Source organism: Pipra filicauda, unplaced genomic scaffold, assembly GCF_003945595.2.
Source record: "Pipra filicauda isolate LSUMZ 115617 unplaced genomic scaffold, ASM394559v2 scaffold117_size3949168_pilon, whole genome shotgun sequence".
NCBI lineage: Eukaryota > Metazoa > Chordata > Aves > Passeriformes > Pipridae > Pipra > Pipra filicauda.
Genome location: NW_024103629.1, coordinates 3,061,551 through 3,087,135, shown reverse-complemented (window position 1 = coordinate 3,087,135; position 25,585 = coordinate 3,061,551). Strand labels below are relative to the sequence as shown.

Here is a 25,585-nt window from a genome sequence, read left to right as displayed (position 1 = left end):
CCAGCATCATGGCTCAGCAGTTTTGAAACACTGCTAACAAGATGAGTAAGTGGTGTTCTGTAAAACTGAAGACAAAGGAGGAAAGGCAAGATGTAGTTCAGGAGGACAAGGAAAAAATTTACATAACTAGAAGGTTCAGTCCTTATAAAATCCTTAAAATATTCTGATAAATTTCTGATTATCTACGTGGCTGAGTAGAGGACTTTGTATATAACACATATGTATGATGGCTGCTCAGAACTTCAGCTCTTGGGAAATTGAGGGGAAATCTTTGAAGATATTTGATCTCTTGCATATTTTCTGAACTGAGTACAAACTGTAAAACTAAAAGAAAAGAAGTTCATGTACCATCTTTCTGGTGCCAAGACAGTAGTTATTGCTCCGATCCTAGCAATCTCACATTACCAGTAGTAAAACAATCCTAGAATTTCTCTAAAATTCTCGATGGCAGTTTTCTAACTCAAATCTATTACATTGAAGACAAGCAAAACCTCATTTCGACAGGTGCAAAGAAACTGATCACAGAAATAATCCAAGTGGTTAGGTAGAAGTTACTAGGGTATGCAGACAGCTGTTTTGCTAAGTCCAAAGCAGTAGGTTCAAATTACTTACATCCAAGTATTAAGAAAGACCAAGCAGAGGATCCTGATAAACCGCTACTGTTCATTCACAGCATAAGATCCAGAGAGAAAAAAACCCCCCTAAATCTTGAAAAACAGTCATCAATTACTTGAATTACTTAACATTTATAGTGGGTGATTCTCTGTCTCAAGAGACCGCAAAATCAAGTTTACTCCTATTTTAAAATCAAGGGTTTATCTTTTTTTTTTTTTTTTCTGAAAGATACCATGCTAACTCTTGAGTAAACAAAGCGGGAGGTAGGACAGTAAAATGGTTTGGCTTATTTATGAAAGAAGTCAGAAAGGTCTCTTTAAATTTATGAAATTGGGAACTGGGCTACAGAAGAAATGCAGTCTTTTTGAAGGTATTTCTTTCTTACTAAGAAAAACCTATGAGAAAACTTAGCCCATTCTTTTTAAACCTGAAATCTAAATGACAGTTGTACTGATATAAATGGGGGCTAAAAATCCTACTTAACCTCAGGAGGACAATATTTCTTATATCATTGTGGCTTATACTCATTTTTTGAAAGCATGACTCTGAATATTGCATGTAGGACTATGTGTCAATTGGTACGGTCGCTAGGTACCAGTGGGACAGTCTGAGTGATATAGCAGTTTCTCAAAATTTAATGTATCAAGATGTTCAGCTTGGGATACCATTTTTCTCTCCCTCCCTGAGGGAGATATGCATGTAGGTGCAATATTTGTCTCTTGACATTTGCAGTGGTGAACTAGCCAAAATTTACATAAAGATAGGTGATCAGTCCTATCAAACACAAAGCCAAGCACTGCTGCCCTCACTTGGCTGCCCTCCTATATAAAAGAAATCACAGTACTTCCCAGAATTAATCCCTGGAGGTATGTTTTTTTAGTTGTCATCTTCCAATGATCTGCAGAATCACTTAGAATTCACCTGTGGCTTGTAGTATGTAACATATAAACATGCTTTTCTCTGTTTTCTCACTGATCCCGTGGGTTCCTAAGCACAGTTTGAAACCACTTGACTGGTTTTAGAAAAACACCAAATCTTGTCTTTCACATTTTTAGTGGTGAAGAGTATACAACTTTGATATTTCCATAACTTTCCACACTGAAAAGTGTGCCTTTTACTTCTAACCTTAGTTTATCTCTCTCCAGCTTTCACTTTGATATGTCATTGTCCAGTAGACGGAATAGTGTTCTAGAATCAATATCCTACCTCTGGGAGGTAGCTGTGACCCCTCCGATTTTCTCCTAGATAAACTAAATGGCTTGTGATTTTTAAGCTTTTTCCTAAATGGCATGTTTCTCAATCTCTAACCAATTCTGTGGTTTTCCTCTCAGTGTTTTTCACTCTATTATGGTCCTTTCTAAGACTTTATTCATGGGAACTTGATGCAGCAGTCTAATAATAACAGAAGAGAGCATAATGCCTCTACTCTAATTGATATTCCCTTTCTTAAATAAATATCCAAGAATCCCAGGGATAATGCACAGAGATCTTGGGGTTTGCTACTTAATCACCATAACTCAGATGTTCTAAGGGGTGGACACAGAGTACATCTGTTCTCCATGGACAAACTGTATGGCACTGGAGCATCTCCCAGCCAACAAACGATAACAGGGAAGGTTACGGCCCATTGACTTCCTCAATAATCCACCCCTGTAATTTTTTTCTGCATCAGTGCTTTCTAGGATTAACTACTGTACCATTAACTGTGAGCGTATTTGGTCTGTATGCTCTCTCCATAGTCAGTCGCGAGAAACTGGACTTTCCAGTCCACCACAGCATAACTGCCTAAAACCGCTGGGCTAGAGTGCCCTCTGATGGGTATCCAATTCTCTCCGTGAACAATGAGAACCTGCGTGACAGGCTTACACCAGACACTTTCAGAGGATTAAAACGAGGTCGGGTGGATGCCGCAGGCACTGGGCAGTGCTGTCATTGGCTATTTCAAAGCATGAGCTGCATAAGGACTCAGATTTACAGTTATACCCAGTATCTACATGTCTGTCTCCACATTTCTATAAATCATCTTATTACTTCTCCAAGGTTTTTGTCATCTTCAAAAGTCATCAGTAATGACTGCATTTTTCCCAGGTCATTGTTGAAAATGCAAATTAATGAAGAAGTAAAAAATTAGCCTAAGTGGTGGTCTCTTAAAAAGAATTCATTTAATAATGTTTCCCTTTAACGTAAACTTTTTTAAACTTGTCATTTAACAAGCTTTGAAAACATTTAGTATGCATGACTTTCATTCCATATGATTCAAGTTGTGTGGTATCAAGTGGTACCTTATGAAAGTCATAATTTGATGCTATTCTGTTTGTAAACCAGATTTCCAAGTCAGCATGATAAGATTTTCCAGGTTTATTAATAATTATATTATTTTCCTTTTAATTTTTATTAATTGAGTTTCATATCAACTGTTAAGGGGTTTTTTATCATGATCCCAGTTGGGCTGACAAATTTGTAATTACCTCTGTTATCACACTTATACATCAGTATGTCCTTTTGTGCAGTAACCATGATTTGCTATAGGTCTTCCTACAGAAATCATCCAACGCTTTAAATTATCCCGAACCCTTAGAATACAGATTAGCCAATGTGCTAGAATGTTTGCCAGAAAGTAAAGTCTGAGCATAATCCAAATTTCTCACCCTTTAAGAGGGGGTTTTGTGACACTTTATTATAAAGATGCTCTTTCAATTTTTATTGGGTTTAGTGATTTTTAAAGTGAACTGAGAAGCTGTAGCAACAGTGATTTAAGTGTAGGCCTTTTCAACAAAGGTTTATCACCTCACGTCAGCCTTGCTGCTCTGTCCCAAAATCTTTCTCTACACCTCTACATCAAATTGAAAAATCTGGGATTTTTTGATACTGGGTGCAAAATAAATATCTGTAGTTCATAGGGCTAGGTCTCTATTTTGGACCCCGCAGTAATATTCCATGGCTGTTTTTCTGACCTGAAAAAAATACTTCTCTCTTCTGCTACAAAAATATATTTTGCTTTAGAACAAAGAATGGCACCATCCCATGCTTTGCACAGGGAAGAACAGAAATGTTCCATGAGCATATGGTAGGAGTTATACACAGTTCCTCTTGATATATATCAAAGCCATTGGTGGTAGAATCCACTTGCCTGTTTTCATCACTGTCTAGTTTATGAGGCCTCATGCTGTTCTGCTTGAGAATTCTCTAAGCAACAGAGAAAGTTGCAGAAGCACGAATTTCATCTTATGCGCCACAACACTATGTACTCTTAAAAAAAAAAAGTAGTGCTGAGGAAACCTCAGTTCTGTGCCCTGGTCAGCTTGAGGAAGTTTAAACTTCTAGTTTTTATTAAGCCAGGGAGTCAAACATCTGTGGAATATTTAAGGCAAAAGCCTGTTCCACTCATGTCAAAGCTGGACCTGTGCAGCCAGGAAGGCATAGGGCCAGATAGACTGTAGTTCCAGACAAGCTCTTAGGAAGACATATTATATAAGAAAATTTATATAGATGAACCTGGGTACAGAAGGAGAAACAGCCTTGGAAACAGTGCCCTTTCTTGACTGAATTATGCAACTGCTCAGATAATGTCAAAACACCTTTTGTCCGACTTTTTGGTGGAAGGTAATCTGTCCTTTCTCTTCCTCTTCCACCTTAAAATGGCTACTCACCCGAAGACAACCAGTTATGGATTCTAGCATCTCGAGTCTAAGAGAGAAGGAAGGCCTGAGGACAATAAGTAAAGCACAACTTCATCACGAGGTTGTAGTAAAGGTCAGGATATTGACCACCTTCTTTTATGTTAAAAGGTACTTGCACTCAGAATAGAGCTAAGGAGATGGGATTCTATTGGCATTTTCTGCCAGTTCCTTGCAAGGCAACTGGAAAGAGGCAGACTTACTGACTGGATGAACAAAAGACATCTCTGGAGCTCCCCCATCCTCATTTGGTCTATGTCCTCTATTTGACTTTCTGTTTCTATTACGATGATTGAATCGACCCTCTGTTCGCCCAGTTCTCCCCCTGAAATGAGCACCTAAAATGTAGGCACATCTGCTCACAAATGAAGGACAGTTGGAGCCTTTCCATTATCTACCACATGGGAGCAGGATTAGGTTCGCTGTCAGTTTTGGGGAACATGAAAGGGATAAAGAAGCATGAATTATGCATAACAGAATTGCACCCTACTGGTTTCTTAAGACATACAAGATGTTTCAGTCCCATTGTCATCCTAACATACTCTCAGAGAAAATGCTTCACACAGCCAGAGGTAGTTCTCGGAGTGTAGCAAGACTCATCCAAGACTCCTGGTATACCACCGTATTGACATTCCTCTTCTGCTAATGAGGTATGTTTCATGTTCTTAAAGGTCTGGCAGCATGTTACAGTTTGCTAGACTGGCTGAGACTATATGAAATGTCTCAAGAAATAAAGTGAGTAGGGAAGGATTAATTAGAGAACTGTTAAAAAACCTGAGTGTTTTTTTTTCTGCATCTTCCTTTTGATTATTTTCATTGCAGCTAATGGAAGGAAAGAGAGTATTAAACTAGCAATCTGATCACAACCCTCACATACCTTTGGCTTAGACCCAAAGTCTTCCAGGCAGTAATACAATCTTTTAATACCAGACCTAATTGAATGAGAGTCTAAATTAGTAGGAATTACCTTTTTATGAAAGATTTTTGACAGTACTTGGCATGACACAAGAGCCCATCTATTTCTCCCAGGGACAACTGCGGGTTATCCAATTTTCCTACTAAGACTCCTCACCCGCCCTGGTGCAGTTCGGTGCTTTGAGTCATTCAGCCCAGAGATGACTTTTACGTGGCCACCGCGGGGCCGAGCGTGACGGGACCCTCGGGTACGCGGCCTCTTTGCTGTCGGGGAGCCCCTGGCACACGGCTCCCACCGCACCCACCCGCCGGGAACCCGGCGTTCGCACCACCCCTCCTGCCACTCTTTGGCCGGAGTGGGGACGGCGTGGCCGGTAGCTCAGGGAGGGCCCGGGCACCGCTCCCGCCCCCTTCCCCCGGGCCGCCTCTCCCCCCCCGGCCCCCGGTGCGGAGCGCGGGGCTCCCGCCGCTCCAGACCCCGGCGGCGGCTCCTGCCGGGCGGAGCGGGGCTGGGCGGTGCGAGGCGGCGGGCGCAGCCCCGCAGCGGCAGCTCCCGCCTGCCACTGGGGCACGGCCGTGCGGGCCGAGGGGAGGGGGCGGCGGACCCGGCCCGGCCGCTCCGCACCTCCGCCGAGTTTGGCCGGCCCAGAAGGGCAGCCAAAAGTTCAGCATGCAGGAAGTTTGGAGGCAGCTCGGAGAGTAGCGCGTCGGCGGCGACTGCTGCTTCCCGTGCTCTGGGGTTTTGCTTTTTTTGCGGGGATTGTGCCATTCCCCCTCCGCCCCTCCACCCCCCCACCCCCTCCCGAATACAACTCCCCCAAACACACAAGCAACCCGCAACAACAAAAAAGTCCGGCAAGAGGGGAAGAACACGAGCGAGGGAAGAACCCTCGGCGGGAGAGCCCGTTTCTTCTCAGAGACACGGTCCCGCTCGCAGCTGGTCCCAATGCAACTGCTCATCCTCCTCCTGCTCTACGCCGTCGTCTGTGCGAACTTTTGCAGCCGTCAGGGGACCACCGCCCCTGCCCAGAGCGGATCTATAAAAGCCCTGCGGGCCTCCAACATCAGGCGAGATGGTAAGTGTCCTGCCTGCTTTATTTGTTCCCAAGGGCTGCATTTGTGGGGGGAGCCCTGAGCGAACCTCTGGGCTGCTGTTCTGTCCCGGGAACGGGGGTCGCATCCCCAGGGGAGGACGGGGGTCTGTCTGGGTGGAGGTCCCGTCCCCGAGGGGTCAGCCGGGGGCATGAGGGGCAGTCCCTGAAGTCTGGTCCCTGGAGACTGGTCCGGGAGCGTGTGGCCAGGTGGCAGCAGGGACGTGTGGATTGAGAGGGCAGCTCTGCCCAGCGACTGAATCTCAGGGCGGTCCCAAACTTCTCAGGGCAACTTCGAGGAGGTCTCCTGGGAGTCGGCGGTGCCGTCAGTATCCCCTCCGGTCTGCGGCCGGCACCTCGCTCCTGACAACCATCGGGCCCGTGTCCCCCGTGTGACTGTGATGTGCCGGCGACGGGGGCAATGCCGGGCAAACGGCGGGTTTGTGGCGGGAGTGTGGGTGGTGGGCGAAGCCGTCGCCTCAGGGCTTCTTGTGGGAAGTGGGGCTCCTCTCCCAGCCCCCCCCCCCCCCCCCCCCCACCCGCAGCCGTCGCCGTGTTTGGCTCCTGTAAGGGCTGTCGGGGTGCCGCCCTCCGGGTGGGAGACTGCCTCGACTGGAGTGTCCCAGGGCTCGGGGTTCCACTGGGTCTGCTGGGCAAGCAATGCCTCGCCGGGACTGGCTTCGTGCCTTGTGATGCCCAGGGATGGTGAGCACCCTGCAGGGCGGCCGCGGGCTCTCGGATACTGCCCGTTCGGTAGGAAGGGTGGTGTCAGCTGGCGTATCTGAACTCTGGTGGTGTTCCCGCCGCTGCCAGCGGAGGATGCCCTGGACAGCCGAGACGCTGCCGAGGGTCCGCAGCACGGCTGAGTGGGACGCAGGTGCCTCGAGTGAAAGGGCAGCGTGGCCAAGTGCTGTGGCCCCATGGTGAATGAATGGGGAGGCTGCAGAAAAATAGCTCTGCTGAGAATCTACCTCTGGAATCCACACCTTTCGCTTTGGGAAGAGTGATGAGCCTCTCACTGGGAAGCAGCCTGTTGTGTTCCAGCCTCACGTGGACCTGCTTTTGCACGTTGCTGTGTACCTTCTTACACAGCGAAATGCAAGATTTTGTCCCTGAAAATGAACAAAGTTAAGTTCAGTCTTCAAGTTAGCATCTTTCAGTTGACAGAATTTATATTTTTTTATAAACCCTTTTCAAAAACCCAGTCATTTGACATTTCCAAGACTGTACTCTCTATTTACCAGTGCTTATTTTCCAGCATGTATACAATGCATGTAATGGGTATATAGTTGATTTAGGATGATGTCTGTTTCAACTTTGGAGCCACATTGAACCTAATAATCTTTTGTATGCATTTCTAACCACTGAAAGAAGGCATAGTGAAGGTGGACAGTTTTTTTTCTTAGAATTGAGATATTGAGTCAAGCAACAAGACAGAATTGCAGTTCATTCTGTTACAGAAATCCAGTTAAATCTCATTAAAAAAGTAATAAAAGCATATATGTGTTATTTCTGTTTCATCCTTTAAAACTATTATGTACCTTATCAAGCTTCATGACTTGTAAGCCTGCCATCTTAAACTTCGTAGAAGAACTGGGACCATCTCTGAAATAAACTGAACAAGTTTCCATGCAAGTCAAACTTCAAACAAGCTTCTTTATAGAAAACTGCAGGGATTTACTTAAAACATCAAAATGTGTTTTACTCTGATCTCCTCTGTGTAGTCAATGAAGAAATCATTAACCCCTAATATAAATAAAGTTTTCATCTTAATGGCAGTGTGACAGGTGTTTTACTCTGCAGAGGACTTCCTGTGGTGAAGTTGCTTCTTGGAGTGATGAAGAGAACAAGCTTCTGAAATGATTAGTTAGTTGCTCTCTTCCTAGTTGTGATCATTTAATGTTATGATTAGGCTTTACACCTTTAAAATTATCTGAGACAACTTGTAGTAGGTGAACTTCATGTGTACCAGGTGGACGAATACTGGGGCTGCTGGCAGATCTATATGTAATTATATACTGCCTTTCATCTTTCCTGAGTCATGTGCTAGTGAGTCCTACAGCCTACAGAGGTAGTGAAACATGCCCATGCTGAAGTCAGACACCTCTGCAACTCTTTACTGGATAGCCATTTACTGAGGAGGGTAACAGACTTTTAGTCAGACCACATACAGCCCCTATCATGCCCTACTCTCTTTCTGTGCTTGGGAATCTGCTTGATTTTTCTCTGTGAAGACTTTGTGTTCTGGTGTGGCCAGTGGAGCTGGACATCGGGTTACAACATCCAAAGCAGATCAACTGCTGATCCCCCTGATTTTACTCAAATGAACCAAACTGTTGCTCGAATTTCTTCACTAAAGGTCTGTATTTGTGCAGCCAAAGGTTACGAGTGGTATTCCAAATGTTGCATGCATGTGACGAGCTCACAAGCAGTGTTTAGACCATGGTTGGCTGTAGGCCACTAAAAGTATTTCTGTCTTTCATAATTTGAAGTGGTGTTTTTGCGTTGTTTTGGTCTGAAGCAATGATATGGAATAGCATTAAAGGCATGTCAGTTACATCACTGAATGAGATGGTATTTTTTGCTTTGTAAATATTTGCTGACATGACAATACAGAATAGGATCTAGGAGCACACAATACACTGGGGATAAATATGTTCCGATAGTCTTTCTCAAAGCACATAGAAAGGATAAAAAGTAATTTAATAATATATCCTGGGTTGATGATCATGATTATTATGTTGTGAAATTAAAAGAGATACTGAAGAGAAAGCAAGGCCTGTTCAGCTTTTTAAAAAGCATTATATCTTGGCGAGTCCAAGACCACCTACACTTTTTATTAAAAAAGAAAACAATCCTTTGGATTCTGTTTTTCTGTTATTTCCAAGCAGGATAAACTAGTGAGACTGCATACATGGAGCTTTAATATGGAGACTTGGTCTTGCTTTCAGCCAAAGTAAACCTTTGCACTCTGTGCGATTTGATATTGTCTTTCTTATTTCAGACTAAAAGAGGCTGACCTGTTTGTCATTGCTCTTACTTAAGACTGCTGATAAGAAATCTGTAGATGAGGGCAGCACATACAAAAAGTGCCATTTAATGGCTACCAAACCTAACCAGACTGTAATTTCTGCTGAAGATATTAAGAATATAAATAAGCTGCTTACAAGACATCCTCTTGTCCCAGTGGAAGGACGGGCATTGATGACTCAGCAGTCCAGCGTAGCACTAATCAATTTTTTTAAGTGTCCTGGAAATGCCAGCAACACTTATGCACAAGTAGTGATATTCACTTAAAGTGTTTATTTATGCTGTTAAGTCCTTTGAAGTTCATCGGAATAACAAACAGAGAGGTCTTCCAGATGCTTCCATTTTTTTCTTTTGACTCATTTTCCCAGTTTACAGTATGCAGGTAATACCATATAATTACAAGAAGTCTTATATTTTGTTTCTCCTATTTTGGTTGTTTATGTATACTTGGAGATGAAAAGTGGGAGATAAAAAGTACTTATTTACTCTATAATGTCTAACTGAAACATCATTTGCTCTTTTTTATCTGTTATTGAACAAACATTCACTTAGTCTAGGAAAGTATTCCTAGTCCATATCTTCAGACTAAGCATCACTATATATATTTTAAACTTTAAACTCAAAAGTTTAAAGAAAAAGCAGACCAAACCAGACAGCATAGTGTCAAATCATTTCAGTATGTAAACAACTGAAAGCCTTGGAATCAGTATCTTCTGATGTGGGTTTGAAACCATAACATCAGATGACTCAAGATAAGACTCTGTGCTGTTGTGGTTTTCATTAGGAACAAAAAAAAATAAAAAAGGAATTTCCAAAGTTTGATTTGCTTGTGCACCACCAAAATACAAAGAAAAATCGTGCTTTATAATTCTGGGAAACTGCCAACATCTTTTGGCTCTTTCATGGCCAGTACAAATGGATGTGCGCCATTAACTCTACCCTCTTCTTCCCTGCTTTGACCTGTACCTAATCATGAGGAAAAGTATTCGGTGATTTTGTCAGTATTCTCTCACCAAATAGGCGTCAGGAGTCTGATCTTGGGAGAAGATACAATTGTGTTGTTTTCTGGGTTTTGTTTGTTTTGTCGTTTTTTTTTTTTTCTAGATTAAGTGTGGAACAAGTTGATATTAAACGTCCCTCCAATCCAAGACGTTCTATGATTCTATAATTTCATGATACTGGGAGAAATTCTTTACTGTGAGGGTGGTGAGGCACTGGCACAGGTTGCCCAGAGAGGCCTGCTCAAGGCCAGGTTGGATTGGACTCTGAGAACCTTGTGTAGTGGAAGGTGTCCCTGGTCATGGCAGGGGAGTTGGAACTATATGATCTTTAAGGTCCCTTTCAACCCAGACTATTCCATGATTCTATGGTTTTGTGTTTTCATGTTTCCATGATTCTATGAAATGTCTCTGGTATTACTAATGATATAGGAACCTTGAGTTTGGAACGCACTTATTGAGTTCTTTTATAATAGGCTTGTATACATTTTTTAAAGGACTCTAGTAACATAAAATTGTGTCAACTGTAAAATGGATAGAATAAATTTGGTTTTATAGGCTTTATATCCCCAATTTCATAGATTTTGTATAAAAATGTGTATTTTAGGCTTCATCAGTTATTTTTAAAAAAACCTTAATAATTTCCCTGTAGTAATACACTTTGGTCTACAATTGTTTAATTGTTGATGTCTCTTATCTATATAATTAACAGTTTGGACTGAAGTATCAGAAGATATTGCATGAGAATTCCAACCCTGACTCAGCAGCAAGAAGCATGTAGGAATTCTTTAAAGGAGCTTGAAACGTGTTTTATCAGACAGATGTATATCATACGGTGAAAGTCACTATAAACTCCCCGGCCAGTCTCTCAAAACATCGTGGGTGTTTTTTGGTGTGGTGTTGTTTTTGTTTAGTTGGTTGGTTTTTTGTTTGGTTTTTGTTTTGGTTTTGGTTTTTTTTGTTTATTTTGTTTTGTTGTTGTTTTCTTTTATGTATTTGTGTGAAATGGAATTAGGCCAGCTAATTCTTAAAAGGCTTGAAGAAAAAACTTGATAATAATATTGCTTTGACTTGTAGAAACTGAACAGTGCTGAAATTTCTAAAATAATGTGGAGGTTTTTCCCACTGTGATCTCACAGAGATGTGTTTTATAAAACATCTAGGAATAGGCTTAAATAGAAAACTCATGGGGACTCAGTGCAGTAACATTCATCATATGCTTAACTTTGAGCATCTTCCTAATTCCATTAAAATCAAGGGGCACAGTCATACAGGATGGTGTAATAAGAAAACTTGAACAGCTTATATGTAAGTGAGGTGATGTTGAGTAAAGCTAACTATATTTTATAATGAACCAAGTGTACCAATATTTACAAAATTAGGAATCATAGAATCATTTGGAAAAGACCTCCAAGATCATTGAGTCCAACTGTTTACCCAGCATTGCCAAATCTGCCACTAAATCATGACCCAGAGTGCCTCATCTACATGTCTTTTAAATACCTCCAAAGGGTGGTGACTCAACCACATCTCTGGGCAGCCTCCTCCAATACCTGACAATCCTTCCAGTGAAGAAATGTTTCTTCCATCTTAGCCTCCCATGGCACAACTTGAGGCTGTTTGCTCTGGTCCTCTCACTTGTTACCTGGGAGAAGAGACCAACCCCCACCTCACTAAAAGCTTCATTCAGGTGGAGAGTGATAAGGTCCCTCCGAACCTCCTTTTCTCCAGGCTAAACAACCCCAGCTTCCTCAGCTTCCTCATCGGACTTGTGCTTCCCCAACTCTGTTTCCCTTCTCTGGACATGCTCCAGCACCTCAAAGTCTCTCTTGTAGTGGGGGCCCAAAACTGAACACAGGATTTGAGGTGCAACCTCACCAATGCCTATTACAGGGGCACAATCACTGCCCTGGTCCTGCTGGCCACACTATTGCTGATAAAGGTCAGGATGTGCAGCAATTGGCACTTTGCTTTGTTTAACCTCATACAATGGCCATTAGCCCGTCAATCCAGCCTGTCCAGATCCCTCAGTAGAGCCTTCCTGCCCTCCAGCAAATCAACAGTCCTGCCAAACTTGGCGTTATCTGGAAACTGACAGAGGGTGCGCTCAATCCTCTCGTCTGGGTTGTCGATAAAGATATTAAACAGGACTGGCCCCAAAATCAATCTCTGAGGAATCCCACTTGTGACTGGCTACCTACTGGATGTAACTCTATTCACCATCACTCTCTCAGCCCAGCCATCAAGCCATTTTTTCATCCAGCAAACAGTGCACCCCTCCAAGGCATAAGCATCCAGTTTCTGCAGGAGAATACTGTGAGAAACAGTGCCAAATGCTTTACTAAAGTCCAGGAAGATAACACGCACAGCCTTTCTGTTGTCCAGTCAGTGGGTTACCTTGTCACAAAAGGAGACCAAGTTGGTCAATCAAGACCTGCCTTTCACAAAGCCATGCTGGCTGGGCCTGATCCCCTGGGTGTCACGTATATTCTGTATGATAGCACTCAAGATGATCTGTTGCATGACTTTCCCTGGTACCAGGGATGACAGGATGACAGGCCTGTATTTCCCAAGAAGTACCTTGGCCTTTTCCACAGCCTTTGTTGTTATGTTTTTGTCAACTGTATTTATCAAATATTCTATTAAACTTAAAATGAAAAAAGTATATATATCATAGGCATGAATATTTTTGTATATGCCTTTGTGGAATAAATGAAATTTGTATCTTTAACATATTATCTAATATGTCATAATAGATATGCACATATAAGTTGCATAAGTTAAAGGACAGAAGCACAAGGAAGTGAGATTAAGTACACTTGATATAATTGGTTCCAAATTAGCATTAAAATCATAAAAATATTGTACCTAGGGATTATTTTTTTAGAATACAAGCCCTCCCCTCCCTCCACTCCAGGTTTAATATAATTTTTTGAAGTCCTAGTTGAACAATGAAGTGTTAGACAAATATTTGAGGCTAACTATTCTGGGTAATTAAGATCCTTTTTACATGATGTTGGTAGCTATGTAATTTATGGAATCTGGGTTGAAAGCAACAGTTATGTTTGAAAATGGCTGTTAGTTTTGCTAGTCGAAGTTCTGAAAGTTATTAAAATTTTTATTAGGTAAAAAGGAAATTATTAGAAAAAAGGATTATACAAGGCAGAAATTCTTTGAACAAAATAATATAGAAATTCACTACACTATATTTCTGTCACTCCTTCTTTAGAATGGGTGTAAATACTATGTAAAAGGAACATATGCACAAAACGTGTATTATTTGTACAGCAAGAAATTCCTTTGGTGAGCTGTAAATTAGAAGGACAGAGAGTGGCTTTCTTTTCATGCCTCTAATAATACTGTATGTACAAAAGATGCAGCAAGAGTTTTTGTGTTTTATGCTCCAATCTTTTCCTAGGGATAATCTTGATAATATTAAAATATATCTGCAGCGAATTACAGACCGATCTCTTTAAGAACAAATAAAATATCCTACAGGACTGTCTCTGAATATAGGAAAAGTAGGCCTCTGCATGCTATATTGTAGTCCCAAAGGCCTCAAAATACCATCTCCTTGTTGTCTCTAGAGCAATAATGGTGACATACAGAGGTGACTTCCAACCTTAACCATTCCACAGTGGCACCTACTACAGCTGAGAGGAGGATGATGATGGGTGGAATACACCAATTTTAGGAAGCAGTGGTTGCCTTCCCCATCTCTTACATCCTGCTCTCCCTCTTTCCCACTCTCACCCCTTTTCCTATGCACAAGAGTAGCACAAACAAGAAGTCTGGTTCTCTCTCATCTCTGGGCCCAGCTTGTCGCTTCTCCTTGCCTTCATCCTCCATTTCTTGTATAGCAGCCTTGTGTTTTGCCTACTCAGCTGAGAAAACTTGAGTTACCTGTCAGTGTTTGTAGTATGATCCCAACCACAGAGAAGGGCGGTGTGCCCTGTCTTTTTCTGGCTTTTGTGCAGCTCCAGGGATTTGGCACAAGGGTATTAAAGGAGTCCTAAGAAATACCATGAAAGCTCTGTGTTGCCTTTCTTTGTAGTAGGAATTTGTCCTCTCTTGCAGCAAAATTTAGTAGTAATCTTCCAGTTGATTCAAGTTGTATTCAATAATTGCTTTCAAAAATTCTGCTGTATTTGTAAGGTTGATTACGTTATACCGCATTTTGGATAAAAAGAGACCACTTACATCACTGCTTCTGGTGAGGATCTCCTGGCTAAAACACTGGATTGTGTTAGGTTGTTTGGCCCTTTGTTTCAAGTCAATCTCCTGTTTACAAAGCTAAGGAAATAGCCTGTTTACACTGTAAAACTGGTGATACTTTCTTTTGGGAGTTTGGGTTTGGCTCTAATATTTTTGGTAGTGAATAAATCCTACATGATCTTGAGCTTCCTATTGTATTTGAGTAATCTTCAGTTTCATGCTTCCTTTTTGATCCGTGTCCCACACTGTGAAGGCCAACATCCCATGTTTCTGCTTTGGCAGTTAGAGCTCTGCATATTTGGAGATTGTGCAGGAGGACACATTTTACCTTCTGTTCAAACTTCTTGCCAATGTATTTTAGCCCTGCTGTGCCTTGGGACTTGATAGTGTTAAGACTCTGTAAAAATATTTATTAAACACTAAGTCCATGAAAAACTTGAAAAATAGCCATCTTGACCTTTGTTGCACTAGTCAATGACAAAGCTTCCATCAGTGCTTATTGCAGCAAGGTCTGGCTCACAGTTCACATGAATTAATATAGGATAAAAGAAAATGCCTCAGAATTCAGTGATGAGTTTGTTATAGAATCTGAGTCTGTTTAAATTGAAAAAAACTCTAAGACCAACCATTATACCAACGCTGCTAAGCCCACCACTAAACCGTGTCCTTTAGTGTCACATCTACACATCTTTTAAATACTTTCTGGACTGGTGACTCAACCACTTCCCTAGGTAGCCTGTTCCAGCGCTTGACAACCTTTTCAGTGAAGAAATTTTTCCTAATATCCAGTGTAAACCTCACTTGAGGCCATTTGCTCGTCCTATTACTTGTTACTTGGGAGAAGAGACTGATACCCACCTTGGTACAACCTCCTATCAGATGTAGAGAGCAATAAGATCTCCCTGAGCCTCCTTTTCTCCAGGCTAAACACTCCCAACTCCCTGTACTGCTTCTCATAAGACTTGTGGTCCAGACTCTTCCCCAGCTTCATTGCTCTTTGGATGTGCCTCAGCACCTCAGTTTCTTTCTTGTAGTGAGGAGCTTATGCATGTAAGATTTACAATGCTTACAGTTAAGATATTCAGCTAGTGTCTATACACTGAAAAAAACCAAATCAAATCCTTTGCACTGACAGAGATGAAGGGGTAAGGGTAACTGATGCAGTTACAGATTGTGTAGCAAAAATACAGAACAAAGCTTTGTGCACTCAAATGTCCAGTTGCTTTTTCTCCTGTACTGACTACCTTATGTGTCATCCACAGGATATCCTACAAGTGACTTCAGCTGCAATACGTTTCTAAATAAGACTGTAAGGAAACCTGTCAGTATTTTTCAGTGTCTTGTATTGTTTCTGTTTGTTTTTTAGTTTTAAAGAGGCTGCAAATGTAATATGCGTGGGTTTCTGTTACTGTTTCTTCTTGGATCAGTTGCAAAAGATTTTTTTCATAGTTGAATGTATTTCTAATCTGATGTGACTCACAAAAATAAAGGAACCAGACTGGTTAGAGAGAAGGAATAAAAATAGATACATAGAATGTTGGTCACCAGGAGTACTGTGGAATCTGGAAACCCTTTATGTACTGTTGTGCTTGAAAGATAAATTCTTCTCTTTAGCAAACCAGTGACAGTACTGCTGCATGAGAACAGCAAGTAGGTGGTGATAATGCCTGGAGATTCTTTGTGGAGTGGACCATCACAGCTGCTTAATTGTGGTATCACAGCAGGGATAATCACAAATAGGAATGATTTCACTAACAGATCCAGATGTCAGTAAAAGGGTTTAAGATCTCCTTGCTGAAGCCTACAGAGAATTTGCTACTTTGAAATTGATATAAAGCCCCAAAGTTATGGCGCTGTTTTCGTGGATCAGGTTGTAGGCCTGTTCCCTTGCTCCATCAGTCACCTTCAGATTGCTTTGCTAGGTTGCTGAATGTTTGGCAGTTGGCACAGGAGGATGCTGGTTCGCTTCACTGCTGTCCATATGGTGTGACCTGGCATTCCCAAACTGTCAGTCATGCATGTATTGCTGTTTTTCTAGTAGGATGGCTTTGTAGTTGGAGAAGGGGAAAGATACTCTTTGCTTCTTTCATCCTCCTAAAGGAAGAGAACAGTTCTTCACCTGGATAGGCTTGGTTTTATTTTTGTTTGGAAATAATACTTGTCACCCGGAAGAGCTTAATGATATGGTATGCATTTCTCACTGATTCCCGTAATTAGATGTTGGAAAGTTAAACTCTTAAGTAAAATATAAAATTATTGCATCTTGTAGTAATGATCTGGCTACTCGTAGTATGTATGTGCTCTGCCGTTACATAAATAGCATGTTCAAACATTTGAACCTCCGGAGTCAGTTCTCTGACAGTGTACACTACTGTGTTTACTCTACAGTATACTCAGGGTGTCTTGAGTGGTGCCTCTGAGAAATGGGTGCAGTGACAACCCCACCTTTGCAGCATTGTTGAGTAATGCCAAGGTGTCTTGGGTCTGCCTTTGGACCTGCATGGCAAAGCCAGGTTTTGATGTTACATCCCCATCTCCATACATACAACCTGCCTCTCAAAAGACGACAAGAAATGAGTAATTCTGTTGGCCACATGACATCATAGAAACAAGCATCACTCCAGAAATAGACTTTTTTGCACCACAGAGGAACCTCATGCCATACTCTAGCATACATTGAGGACTGATCCTGTACCTGTGTTGTTCCCACAGTGGAAAGCAGAGGAGGATGAGAAGTGGATCTGTGACTGTTCAGCCTGCTCTTTCCCCACTCCAGTAACTGGTCACAGCCTTGCTGGGCAGTGTTCATTCATTTGACAACATTTTTCTGCAGGCGGTATCGCTCTATGGTGATACTTTTTGTTCCACTGTAGGGGTTGAGCCCTGGCAGCTTGAAGAGGCAGAAGTGCCACCCGCAGCCGCCATTACACGTGGGCAAAGACTGGAGATCCTTACCAGGGTGCAGCCATCCTTAAAATGGTGTGGCCTTGCTATCTGTACTGTCTCACCTTCTGTCTACTTTCCTGCTCAGAGTTTTTGCCACCACTGTTTTTGCAGACTGAGAGTTATGTGACGTACTGTGGTACAATAACAGGGTACCTGTATATCTAGTTTTGGGGAACAAAGAATCATACAAAATGACAGTGTGATGTCCTGTATAAAAATCAAGTACCTTGGTTCTCACATGCTTGCTTGAAAATAGCTTCAGTGGCATGGGAGTTAAATAGCAGTCTCCTTGCCAAAGAAAGCACAGAACAAATCAGGGAAAGCTATTATTCCTGATTTTGTTACTTTGCACTTTTGTTCCCTGGGTTTGGTTTCATCTAGTGCATAAGGATATAGAGGAAGGGCATGAAGAAAGAAATCATAATGACTTGATCTGTCAGTTCAGTTTATTTTTTTGAAGAATGACTTTAAAGGCTTTTTTATCAATATGCACAGGATATTTTTCAAGGCTTGCATGTGCACTCTTTTATTTTTGTACAGGGATCTTGTCGCAGGATTTGTCGCCACTGACTATGCCATTTCCTGATGCTGCTGCTATTTTTTGTGCCATCACCAATGCTTGCAGGACCTCAAGTTAAACCTTGTCAGGCAGATTACTTTTAAAGCTTACCTTAGGCAAGCCATTAGCCTCAAATCGATTAAGGAAAAAGTGTCACCTGTTTTTCTTATCAAAAGTGAGTCAGAATGTATTTCTATATGTGCTTTTGCAATGAAGTGATTGAAAATTTAAGTACATGTCATTGTAGTTTTGACAATTAATTTCTAGCATTTCATTTTCAAAAAGGCCTTCAAAGATATTTGGCCAAACCAGAACTGAGCTGCCTTGTTTCTTTTTAGGGAGATAGCTAGCCTAGTCACCTAATGCAACTTCTGCTTCCCTTCTGTTTCCATGGGTAGGAGACAAGAATTTCCTTTGGTTATTTAAATTAGTATTGTAGATTTTTCTCTGTGGCTAAAGCAAAGCCTGAACTTGAGACAAACCACCATGAACTCCACAGTATTGTCATTTTGCTGGCTTGATGTTCTTGCCAGTTTAAAATTGCATAAAATTACCAGATAAAATAGAGGATCCAATGCCAGGATCCAACTGCCTGTGAAACCAGGCAGTTCTCAAAATTGCTTTTGACAGAGGCTCCTTCACGTGCAGCAGCAGCTGGCACAGCTTTTCACAGAGTGAGGGGGACTGTTGAAAGAGCTGACTAGAAGAAACCCAGAGAGCTCCCACTAGGGATTTGGCTGAACCTCTATTAGAAAGCTACATATGGCGTGTAAGATGCTCTGTGCTTGCTTACGATGGATACTAACAAAGAGTTATTACCCATAACGATTGCTGAATGATTTCACGTGGAATGTCCAATTTTTTTCTGCACATATGCATCATTTTTCTGTTAAAAAGCTGGTAAATTTTGACTTTGGCTGTCACCTCGGGTCCAGAAAAAGAAAACTGAGAATAGACTGGCAATACGGGAAGCTGAAGATTTCTGGTACCTGTCAAATACTATATTCAAAACAAATCACTGTCCTCCCAAAATTTTTACTAAATATATACTCTTAAAATAAGGCAAAGGAAAGCAATCAGAAAGAAAGGAAGCATCAGAGATATTTTCATTTCAGTTCTTGCCAGGCCAAAAAAAAAAAAGTGTAGTCAGATCACTAAATGTGTGGCGTACGGGTTTAACCTGAAATATACTTTTAGAAAGAAATTCAAAATCACATTAGGCACAAAGTTGAATTGACTAGACAACCCTGTTAAATGCACAAAATAAAGAAAACAGAATGAAAAATGGTATCTTTCATTTTGTTAGATTCATTGTAAGGCCTCACATAGCAGGACTAAAGGGTAAAATCATGCATATTCAGCCAGGTGCATTATGAGCCATATACTGAGTGCCAGAGGGAAAATGGGGAAAGAGCTGCTGCCCTGCCTCACTTTCCCAATTAATCTTCCCTCAGGTGTCACAACACAGGGGTGTCATTTAGATAATGAGTAAGGCAGAGAGTCTTGAAGGAGTTGGGCTGTGTGCAGGACTTCTCTTTACTCCCTGCTGAACTAAGTGCTCCATGTCTTGCTGGTGAATGTGGAAGGGCATCCCTTTGTTTCCGTGTGCACTGTACAGGGCTCCCTGCTGCCTTCTCCCCTGTGGCTGAAGAACAGAAGTCACAGCTTAGCTCTGTGTCAGCAAGCAATCTGATATATTTCCGGATTTGACTTTCTACATCTCCTCCATTCTGCATCTCTTGCTAAGAAAATGATGTCCCTGCTTATTGCAGTGTGGTTGGACTAGACGACCTTTAAAAGTCCCTTCCAACCCAACCCATTTTTGATTATATGATTCTGTGAAAAACAAGTGACGTGTTCAGTCTCCGTATTCCTCACTGAGCTGCGTGGCAGAGACAGTCCATGTGCGTGTCATGTGAGGTGTATATATATTTTCAGCATTTTTTGTCAATGCATGCCATTTTTACTTCCTGCAGAAGATGGACAGTGTGTGTAGATCCTGTCTTCACTTTGTTCCCAGACTGGGAATAGTGCAATTTTAAAGATTGTGGGATTGTGTTCAATTTGTACAAAAGTGATTTACTGTAACTGTGACCTTATTAGTGTAGTGTGATTTCAGCTGCTGCTCACCTCTTATTAACGACTGGTAAATAAAATGCTAACCTATTCTACAGTTTCTGTGTTGCAAAAGTTCAGGTATTCAGATAACTTAATTAGCACTAGTTTCCCCAGTACGCCAATTAGTTACTCAAATCTGACAATTTTTAGATATCTTTGCTGAAAGCAGTCAAACTGTAATGAAGCTGTTAGTGCCACTGTGGTTTAACTGAGGTCTGTCTTTCCCGTATTAACTGGTATCTTTGCATTCATACTCTGTGCATCCATATTGGACTTTTAGTAGAGAAGAGAAGAGAAGAGAAGAGAAGAGAAGAGAAGAGAAGAGAAGAGAAGAGAAGAGAAGAGAAGAGAAGAGAAGAGAAGAGAAGAGAAGAGAGAAGAGAAGAGAAGAGAAGAGAAGAGAAGAGAAGAGAAGAGAAGAGAAGAGAAGAGAAGAGAAGAGAAGAGAAGAGAAGAGAAGAGAAGAGAAGAGAAGGAAGAGAACTGGTTAAATCATGTATAAAACAATTATGGCTTTTCTCCCTTGTGTTGACAGAAGAGAAAGGAATACTACAGAAAACATGAGAGGGAATGTGTTCATGTGTGCCTTCCTCTAGGTCTGTTGTCTGAAGGCTGTCCTGTATGCAAAGGAGGAAGAATCGATAGAATACGGTATCTAGCACTGTGTCTCATAAATCCATCAGGATCACTCAGTCAAACTGGGACAGCAGCTGATGCTGTCTAATTTTAAGTATGTAAACTATGAGTTACTCTTTTACAAGCTTTATTATCCTTCAGTGGTTACTGTCTGTCCCTGTGATTATTCTGGCAACTTCTAAATTAAAGTATGGATACACCTTAGACAGCTCCTCATGAAGAAGTCTTCTGCTGCAGGGTTTTTCAGGCTTGGATTCATCATGCCACTGTTATGTGGAAATCTTAGAGATTCTTTGGAGTTTTCTGGTTTCTAGCTCTCTCAAGGATCTAGTTTTGAGACCTTAACTTTATTCTGTAACCTTCTCCCACAATCTGTTGTTCTAAGAGAGGTAGTTCCTGTGCCTGTGTGTCTAGCAGCTAGTCTCTCTATGGAAAGGTAATCAAATGCAGTATTGCTTAATTCTGTTGTAAATATCTGTTTTCGTAGAGTGTTCTAAAGATAATATGCGGCCTCTATGTTGTAACACTTGTGTTTCATTCCTTTGGCCTTTCCTGCAAGAATAATTACATAATCCTTTTCTATTTGCCTCTGTTTTGCAAAGAATTCCTGCTATGGACCATATGACATTACCAGCCAATGAGAAGGTTCCTATGTCACTTATAGTTAGGATTTCTCTCCAATAAATGCAAAATTTTATGAATTCATTTAGTTCCACTATCCCTGGTAGTATGCATGGATCTAAGCTGACTCTAATCTCTCAATAGCTGGGACCTAACTCCAGATTCAGGTACCTAACTCCAGATTCAGGGCCTATTTGTTAACAGGCCCTACAACCTCTTATATAAAGTCTATACAGAATTTTTATTGTTCTGATAGACATTGAAAAACAGGTTGTGCTTTTTTGCCTCTACACTTTTGGAGATATCTGGACATAAAACTTTTATACTACAGTAGTAAATGAGTTGTTCTCAGCTATAATGTTGTTTTATATTTCAATGAAAATCTTTCTGATCCTATGCTGTTTTGAAGAACTGATGTCATGTCGTCATATGATCTTAATGAAATTAATAACATTGTGAAGCTCTATTTACTTTTTCATATTGTTTACATCTATTGCATTGCAAATTGATTGCTGGTGGAGCTGCTGTGTTCTGGAGACTATTCTGCACAAATCTTCATGATATCTGCAAGTTTTTCTTTATGATTAAATATAAATATATTTTTCTTAAATATAGGACTCAATTGTATAATAAAACCGTTATTAATAAAAATACATGCTATCTAGTTTGAAAAAGAAACCCATTTGAAATCATGGCAGCATATTTGAAGATGTGAGCAAAATATAATACTTTGCAAGATATAACACGTGCTATTGCATAACTGCAAAATGCTCTTTCATTGTGATATGTCAAGTTCTACTACTTGAAATGTTGCTGTTTTCTTAATTATGTGTGGAATTGAAGAACTGTTTTTATCTCTTGAGGTCAGGAAAAGTTTTGCAACCATAACACAGTAGAATGCAGTTCATAAAATATCAGTATTGTCTATATTTACAGTAGATTGAATACTGGTGTTGGGATTTTTTTCCAAAATCTGCAATCTTCAATTGCCACTCTACAACAATTTTGCTTTCTTTATATCTGGTTTCAATTTACCTGACAATTGTAGAGTGAATATTTGTTTTTCATTTTGTTTAGTTCATTCAGAATTGAGAAAGCAGTTTGAGCTTACAAAAACCTCCAAACCAAACAGACCACAAACAGAACAATTGGTTTTCTGTTTCAGTCCATAAGTAAAAAAGCAACTACAAATGTATGAAGTCAGCAATGCAGAGAAAACCTGTCAAAATACAAGTAGGAACACACTTGCACAGATGCTTTCAAAAAGGTTTACATTTTCACTTCATTTTATTTTGAAGCCCATGAATCATTTCAGAAATATGGCTGCTGCTGTGTTAATGCAAATAAAAGGACTTCATTAATAGTATTTTCTATTTTACTAAGTCTAACTTGAATGCAAAACATGTTATGGGCCTTCTTTTTCTGATACTTTCAACACAATTATGGTAATTCTTTTTAACTAAGAGCTACTTAAAGTGCTGGGATATACACATTTTAATTGAATTCTGATTTCTATCCAAATGCAGCTTTATGAAAATCTTAGGCAAAACAATAATTTTCATTATTATGAGTATGTTCTCTGAAACCTTAAAAATTATAAAATTCAGGCTGCACAATATACGTATGGTGAGCCAAAGTACCTCTAAATATTATTAGACATAGCCCATCTTCCTAGGGAGCAGAAAGATTTACTTGATCTTGTGCTGAGTTATATTTAATTGTGGACAGTGCGTTCTTGATGTTTGTGTCTTTAAATATTCTTTCTAAACAAGCAATCCTGAAAAGTAAAAATGAAAACTTAGATTAAAATTAGAGATACAAAGCTACGTTTCCTACTAGTACTAGTATCTTTAGATCCGAGCTGAAACCTCAGATGTGATTGAGTCTATCTGCCCAGTTCCATGGTAGATCAAACAATAGGTAATGAAGTCAGTAACTTTGTCTCAGGCACTGGCTGCAGGCCTTTGAAAAGTGTGTATGTGTACGTATGTACATACATCTGCATGTATGTGTTGGTTTGCCTTGTGCTTTGCTTATACATTTACACTTAGATTCAGTCTGCATTACTACTTAAATTAGGCTAAAATGCAACTGGTGGAGAAAAAAGGTTCATTTTAAAAAACTTTTGTGGTTTAAAAAATGGGGCATCTTGTTAAAGCTTCCCTATTAATTGAGGGGCAGAGAACTGTTCATCCCATTTGTTTTAGATGTCCATCTTCAGGTGGGATGAACTACTTGGTGCATGTATCTTCTTTCTGCACTCAATACAGAGCAAGTCTAGGGCAAATAGGTCACTAGCACAGCGAGCTCACAGAAGTACCTAAAAATATTCCAGTTTTTATCACTGTCTGAGAAATGTAAGTTGGATCTTCTTGATCAAAATGCTGCGTCTTTAGGATAAGATTAAAGATTTCTTTAGAGTGATGAGCAATGGCATTATACTAGTTATTTCTGACTAGCAAGTGATAACGGTCCATCACTGGGAATGTGAGCTTCAAGAATAAACGTTCACTACCACTGCTTTTGGGATAAAATGTGGAGGGCTGACAGTATCGTTGGAGTAAGAGCAGGTTTAGGATTAGATTCGGCTTCCTTTTTTTTTTTTTCAGGATCACAGGCAGTTATTAAATAGACTTAGACCAGCATATACTTGACAAGATCTTATGTTAGCAATTTTTTATATGTACAGAGGTCAACTGAGATTAATACGTATCACCTCTGCCAGCTGTTTTAGACCTCATAAGGGCATTAGATTCTGACTCACGGAGAATGAATTTGTCAGAGGATTCTGGCAGGGTCTGAAATCACTGCTTGCAAGGAAGGAGCTCTCAGCGATTCCTGGTTGAAGGTACATAGTCACAAAAGTTGAGCCAGAGGTTGCTGCAGAGTTGCAAATACTGGAGGGAAAAGGGATTGATTGAATGCTGACTCCCAAACTGCAAAGAACATCATAAATCCTGTTGTAGTAATGTACTTAGGAAGATACTTTGCATGTAGGCTAGTTGCATGAACATGTAAGTACAAAATGAATTTACATTTTTTGAGCCCGTTACTTCTCTACCTTCTGAATCTTTTCAGTTGTGTTGTCTCACTGCTCAATTCACTTTCCCTCTCTTCCCTCATCCTGACCAAACCCACTCAGGCATGATGGTGCCTGAGAGATCTGTGCTTGCAGCTCTCCTCACTGGAGCAGCGGTAGTGCATGTAGTCATTGACTCCTGTACATCTGTGTAGTGGGAGATACTTGGTGGCTGTTTACCACTCACATGTTGTAAGATACTGTTTTTCCTTGTTGATCAGCAGATATAAAAGCAAAGAAAAAAAATCCCAAATATATTTAGAATTTGGTTTAGCATTTTCTTGCTTAAAATAATAGTATCTAAACAGAGATATAAAATCTCTAAATCTTACTGTGTTAAGGCTTAAGCTTTATGTAATATATTGGACTCAAATAAAATATAGTTCTTTGTACAGCAATAAGGCTTCATGCCTTATTGGTAGGCTGTGCTGTGGAATGTGAGCTGCATTCAAAACTTTTCCCAGTGTTGAGGCATAAAGTAACATTCTCCTCTTGGATTGCCTGCTGAACAGTGAGGATGAGGCTCCTCTGCTTCCCTGCTCCAAGGGAGGCATTAATACAGTCTCTCTCCTCTCCATTTTCCTGCTAGGCTTCAGAAAGCTAACAACTGAAATACCTTTGAGGCTTTATCCTCAATTTAGCCAACAGGTTCAACAGTTATTAGGGAAACTCACAAATGGGAATACAGGCATAGAGCAAATCCACACTGTTGATGTTATTGAGTGCTTAAGTATTAAAAAATAGATTTTGTGTATACGTAGAAGTCCATTTAGGGATACACTACAGCATGAAATCAGGCCTCAGTGCTGCCTAAGCTATCATCTCACAGGAGCATGGGATAAAGCTAGCAGTGACTTCAATGGGAATAGAGTATTGGGAGCTTTCAGAAATCCCCATCCAGTCATATTTTTATTTCTCAGAGAGTTATGAGTATTTCAGATACTAGAATTTAAACACATAAAGGAAGAAAGTCAGCTGTAGACAGTAGGGAATTTCTTTTCTTGAAAAAGAAGAGAAAATCAGTGTCACTTGAAAATGATAATTGTCAAAAGAAATTAATGACAGCAAGAGTCCAGAAAGATTCT

At 40.7% G+C, this 25,585-nt stretch overlaps 1 protein-coding gene across 4 annotated transcripts in view; it reads left to right on the top strand.

The window, feature by feature from the left end:
• Nucleotides 1-5,787: 5,787 nt before the first annotated feature.
• The window catches only part of PDGFD (platelet derived growth factor D), a 147,045-nt gene continuing 127,247 nt past the window's right edge, over nt 5,788-25,585 (top strand). For all 4 annotated transcript variants that reach the window (XM_027739474.2, XM_027739471.2, XM_027739473.2 and 1 more), the window contains exon 1: nt 5,788-6,283. In XM_027739474.2, coding sequence (XP_027595275.1) covers nt 6,154-6,283 — 130 coding nt within the window. In that variant the 5' untranslated portion in view covers nt 5,788-6,153. The remainder of the gene's footprint in view (nt 6,284-25,585) is intronic.